The sequence below is a fragment of the Dasypus novemcinctus genome, chromosome 15, assembly GCF_030445035.2.
Source record: "Dasypus novemcinctus isolate mDasNov1 chromosome 15, mDasNov1.1.hap2, whole genome shotgun sequence".
NCBI classification, from domain to species: domain Eukaryota; kingdom Metazoa; phylum Chordata; class Mammalia; order Cingulata; family Dasypodidae; genus Dasypus; species Dasypus novemcinctus.
The window spans coordinates 104346994-104352989 of NC_080687.1; the positions used below are offsets into that span (position 1 = coordinate 104346994).

The following is a 5996-nucleotide window of genomic DNA, read 5'->3' on the forward strand; positions in this document are numbered from 1 at the left end:
AAACAAACAAAAAATAATGAAGATGAGAAAAAAACAGACATAATGGATAATTTTGAATTGCATCATACTATGAGAAATATATATTTCAGACTAGATAGAGCTAGAGTATTAGGTACTATTAAATATGTCTATACAAAAAATTTCTAATATTAAAATTTCATTTTGTATGTTTTAAGAAATCTTGAAAATTATTCCTCATTATATATATTTATAATTAAAATATGTTGAAAATATGGTAAGAGTAAATGATCATCCTAATCCTGAGATGAAAATTAAATTGGTGATTAAATATAATGAAAATCAAATCCAAAGGAAAATTCCTGAAAGGAATTGAAAATTTAATATTCTGATTAATATGGTGAACTACTTGCTGGGCACAAAAAAATTAAATAACACGCTCAAAAATATCAAAAATGAACATAATACAGTACTAAATTATATGAAGAAAATGAAATAGAATTAGAAAGTATTCAATTTTTATGAGTTTCCCTTGATAATTAGAAGATAATTGATCCAAATATTCAATATCTAGAGGGAAATAATTTGGACAAATATTCTACATGTGAATATTATTTAAATGTGCATTACAGATATAAAATATAATGATATTCACACATGCAATGATTCAGAACGGTAAAATCTAATATTTTTTAAGGTTGTTACTTGAATATAAAGTCAGTTAGTGGTGCCTTTATCCAGGAAACAACTGTGAAGAAACAGGTAGGAACAAGTAAGTCTCAATAAGAAATATGATGAATTTTTCAATTGCCGAAACATTGTAATATAACTATTATAATATAGTATATCTTTCAGGCATTGCATGAATATGAGCAAAGACCAGATTTTTACTAAGATTATTAGTTTTGATTTTAGGACGGTTGTGTTCATCATTAACTCCTTTCCACTAATATAATAAAACTGATCCATAATGAGACTCTTTTCAAATTGAACAAAGTATAGCTGAATATAAATGAGCATAAGTGCCTAAGAAAATATTCTCTAGATGGGACACTGGAGCTAAAGAGGAAGTCTTCAAAGAATTAAATTCTAAGACATAAAAAGGCTAACATATCCTTAGGCTATAAGAAGTCTGACTAATCTTTGAGGAATCAGAAAAATTAAGCCCAATCTGTGGGTGATAACTTTTCTATCTCACTTTCGGGAAAAGTGAATCACGGGAAGCAGGTGAGACTCAAGCAGCTGGGTGTCAGCCTACCACACAGGAGGTCACAGGTTCAGTGCCTGGTGCCTCCTGAAAAAAAAAAAGATGAGCACACAATGAACAGACACAGAGCAGAGAGCAAGCACAAAACAATGAGGGGAGGAGAAAAAATAAAATAAAAAATAAATCCTAAAAAAACAGTGAATCACATAGAATTAGCAAGACTGTTGCTCTACAGGCCAATGCTTCACTCCATTCTATACTAAGGAATCTTGTTCCTAATCATGCAGAAGCTTGTATGAAACAAGGGCAGCACACATCTTTCATAGAGAGTTGAGGAAAGAGCTAAAACTTGCAAACTACATTCTGTGTAGGTCAGGATTTTTTATAGCCCCCTTTGGAACAACACCTCAAGAGTTCCAACATTAGCAGAGTTCTAAGAGCTATAGCCATATAGAATCCTCAATTCCATAGTTGTCTTACTTCTAATCACTTTATTATTAGACCAGGCACATGTACATGAGTGAATGCAAGAACAGGAATTTTAAAAGAATGCTGATCCAACCCAAAAGACTCAATATTTACTTCCAGGGTAGATGTATCTTTTACCATGAAATTATGTAAAAAGTATAGGCATCAGTTTAGCTACTGATATACAAGGCATAGTCTTCTTATATAATGCCATACATTATTTTTACCTTTAAACCATCATAATAATTTTACAAAACATTTTGACAGTATAGAAAGCCTTTTAAGGAAGAATACATGAGTTACACAAATATAGAACAGAGTATGGAAAACTATGACACAGAGATATATAGCTGACTGCCATGTATATAAGGCAAAACATAACTAGACAGGAGAACTCTAGATATTTTACCAGGAAAGATTCAAACCTAAGAATGTACATCAAATATAAATGACACCTCTTTCAAAATTTGCTTTTGCGTATTTTTAAAATCACAGATAACCCTGGTTGGGAACTCAAAACACCTGTTGAACACTCTGCCGAGCGCAGTGTTAATCTCTCTCTTCTGGAGACACTAGATGAGGGGGTTTATGAACGGGGGCACCATGGTGTAGAACATGCCTGTGAGCAGACTAAGAGATGCTTTATCTGCAATGGGACCTAAGGCAGCAATAATTCCAGAAATCGTAAATATAAGTAGGACTGCCAACTGTGGAGTGCAGGTGGATAAGGCTTTATTCCGGGCTTCCATGGAATGCATGCTAAGCACCATTGAAAATATACGAACGTATGATAGAAACAACAAAGCAGAACAAGTGAAGCCCATGCATACATTCATAGCTAGGAAAACATGCTCAGAAAAACAAACGTCTAAAGATGAGATCCTCAAAATTTGAGGTACATCACAGAAATACTGAAAGATTACATTCGACCCTGTGAAGGGAAGCTTGAATAAGATTCCTGTATGGATGGTAGAATTGACCAACCCACTTGCCCAGGAGCCACCAGCTGCCTGTGTGCACACATGTGGGGTGATGGTGAGTCCGTAGTGCAGAGGGTGGCAAATGGCAACATAACGATCATAGGACATCACCACAAGGAAGGAAAGCTCTGTGGATGCAAAGAGGATAAACAGGAAAATTTGAGCAGCACATGCTGTGAAAGAAATTGATTTATAGCCTGACAGAGAATTCACAACCAATTTGGGAACCGTAACTGAAATGTAGCAAAGATCTATCAGAGATAAATCGCCTATAAAGAAATACATTGGAGAGTGTAGACGTGGGCTGGTCACTATGACAGTAATAGTCAGAAGATTCCCAGTCCATGCTCCCAGATAAATCACTAAGAACAGCAGACCTTGCACAACTTGCAGCTCCCGGGAGCCTGAGATATTCATGAGGATGAACTGTGTGATGATGGTGAGGTTGCTCATATCTTGTTACATGCTACAGTTCCTGGGAGACAAAGTATAAAATTTTAAGGTAACACAAAAATAAAGAAGATCCACAATATTGCCAAATAATATGCGAATTTTGACATCAAGGAAAGGCTTCTAACCTGGAAATTAGGATATAGGAAATCAACAAATGGCATTCTGTAAAAATCAATCAAGGCACATATCATTTTCATCTTGGGCCTCTATACTTCAGCATTCACAGGATAAAAGAATCTAGGCAAATAAACGTTTTTAATATGAGATCAAGGTCCAGCAACCTTTCAATCATTCAGCCACGTTTCCTAGTATTCAGTTGATCCTTTCATTTAAACTGTTTATTAGACTGGTTTCACAATGCCAACAATTTAAATGTTAAAACCCTCAAAATAAAATATACAGGTAAAATCTTAAATATTATATGGTATTTGAATATCTAAATGAGCTGCCACTACATACTACTTTTAAAATGGACAAGATAATGTGAAGTACTCTTATCTATAGGGTAATCACCACAATTTACAATTATATATTTACGCTTGTTTTATCATCTAGGAACTAATTATGTTTGTTCACTAGCTGTGCAGTCTTTTCTGCCTGCCCCCTTCAAATCTACTTTCCACATTGCCTTCTGGCTTATATTTGGGTTCAACCAATAGGAGCACCAGCAAGTGATCAGAGGATAGAAAAGAATGAGTGTATTCCCCCAGCATCTTAATTTACAAAAGGTATGGAGGAAAATTACATACTGATTGTATCTTGTCACAGAGTCAGGTTTAATATATTTACTACTAAAAAATATTCATGTAAAGTTGATAGCAATACTCTTGCTATTACTCAAATTAAGTAACTTTCATAGGGTCCCCACCTTATTTTTAGGTCACATTATTTGCAGAAAATTCCCTTCTCATTAAAAAAAAAAAAACAAAAAAGCCAACAATGCATAATTAAGTAAAAGACAGATTTAATTCCCCATATCCTCAAAGTTAGCTTGCTTTCCCAGTACGGAAATGGTAGTAAACTTGACAAAAACTGTATACACCAAAAAGGTATTTCTCTCTAAGCTTAACCAAATAAAACAATTAAAATTTTTTCATGTCTTATTGGGAATAATCCAGTTTTTTCTGTCAAATAAAGTAGGTCTTTTTCATTTTTTTTTAAAGGACTCCTTGTAAAAGTACTTGACAAGGTCATTCCAAATTAACAGGAGGCTTTAACCCTGTTCATAACTGATAAACTACTGGATAATATTTGCAGTTTCAACTCAGGAGAAACTATTCTATTGAGAACCTACTATAAAACAAACAAAAATATTAAAAATGACAACAAAAATCACTGCCTACTGGTTTAGAAAATGACTATCACTTTTTACCAAGTACCCAACTCTCCAGGGAGTAGAACTCAGGGAATGAGAATCAATTTTAGACCCCATTCCACAGTATTTCAATTTCTGAACTACCAAAAAGAACTTATTTCACCTATAGGGAGTTTCCAAAGAATGGAAAATAACAAAATGCATCTTCAGTGCAGGTGACGTAAAAGGTGTATATACAGATTCATCATAAAAGAAAATTTTAGTTTAAAGCATGACCACTAAGTATGGGATTTTTCTGAGGTTTCCTAATAGTTACACTTGGCTCTTTACTGTGTTAATATCATGCATACATACAGGAAGCTAGTAAAAGTTTAATTTGCTGGTCAATAGACAACATAGTCCCACATTAATGTTCATTAAAAACTGACATAAATAGACAAAACCTATACCAAAAAATTGTCCAAATCACTTATCACTGAAACGCTAATCTCGAGAGACACTGTCATCTAGGAGGCCCTCTTTACCACGGCCACGTCCTCTTCCTCTCGCTCAGCCTCTTCCTCCTCCTGCAACAGCTTCCCTTCTCCTGGGTTTCCCTTTAGGTCCAGCGTCCACAAGGAGCGTACCCAGAGGCACGCTGTCTGGCGGCCTGAAATAGCGAATAGTGTTTCCTCTAATGCTCCGTTTCCAGCGGCGCAGGCTCTTCAGGGTCCTCTCCACAGCTTTAGGATGTGTATTCATGCTGACGTCCACACCCGGGGTCGCTCCATGGACCTGCGTTCCATTCTTCAACTCAGTGGTTACGGCTTCACGGCTCAATCTCATGGAAAATCTCACGAGCTTAATCCTGGCGGTCCTGTCGCTCCGACTGTGCACAACATTGACCAAGGACAGATGGACTGGGAGTGAGAATGGCCGGAAACACTTAGTCCCGGCGTCCAGACGTCAAACACATTTTAAAACTCTGCCTGAACATATGCAGTTATTATTTTCTCATTTTCTGTAACATCAAAAGCTAAATAGGACAGGCTCTCTAAGAAAGCTCCTGTATCAGCTTATGCGTTTCAACACTGCACAGCAGGTAATGATTCTCCTCACGTACCAGGGACCTAGGGTGACTTCTGATATCTCCCCACTGCAGAAAGACCTAGAAATTTTTTTCTGTTTTAAAGTTAATGACTAGTTCAAGGATCTTCTGAGAATGGCTTTATTCCAAATGAGACCACATATAATTCCTCACCTTTCTTTAATTGTACTTGCTTAATAAGTATGCATATGAGTCCTTTCTCTCCTCCTTGATAGCAATTGCCGAAAAAGTTACATTTAAGAATCTAATCATTTCATTTTCTTCATGGCCGTGTGAATAAAGAGTTCCTTTGCTGTCATTCTAGTTAACCTTCTCTCAAACGCACAGTATCTAAGAAAAGCATTCCACCTGTCATTTCTCCTTCATAAAGCATGCTTTCTGCAACAGGCATAAATTCCAATATTTAGTGAAGGGTTAACATGCCTCCTGGTTCTCCCACATAAACGCTTTTCTAGGTTGTAGTAATCTCCTCATTCATAAATAATTGTGCTAACGTTATTTAATCGTGCTTTCCTGAAGCATATCAGA

At 35.9% G+C, this 5996-nt stretch overlaps 1 protein-coding gene across 1 annotated transcript; it reads right to left on the reverse strand.

The window, feature by feature from the left end:
* Positions 1–2205: 2205 nt before the first annotated feature.
* LOC139436513 (olfactory receptor 14I1-like) lies at positions 2206–3066 on the reverse strand. Its single transcript, XM_071208125.1, has one exon. The coding sequence runs from the start codon at positions 3064–3066 to the stop codon at positions 2206–2208; it is 861 nt and encodes a 286-aa protein (XP_071064226.1).
* Between the last annotated feature and the right edge of the window lie 2930 nt (positions 3067–5996).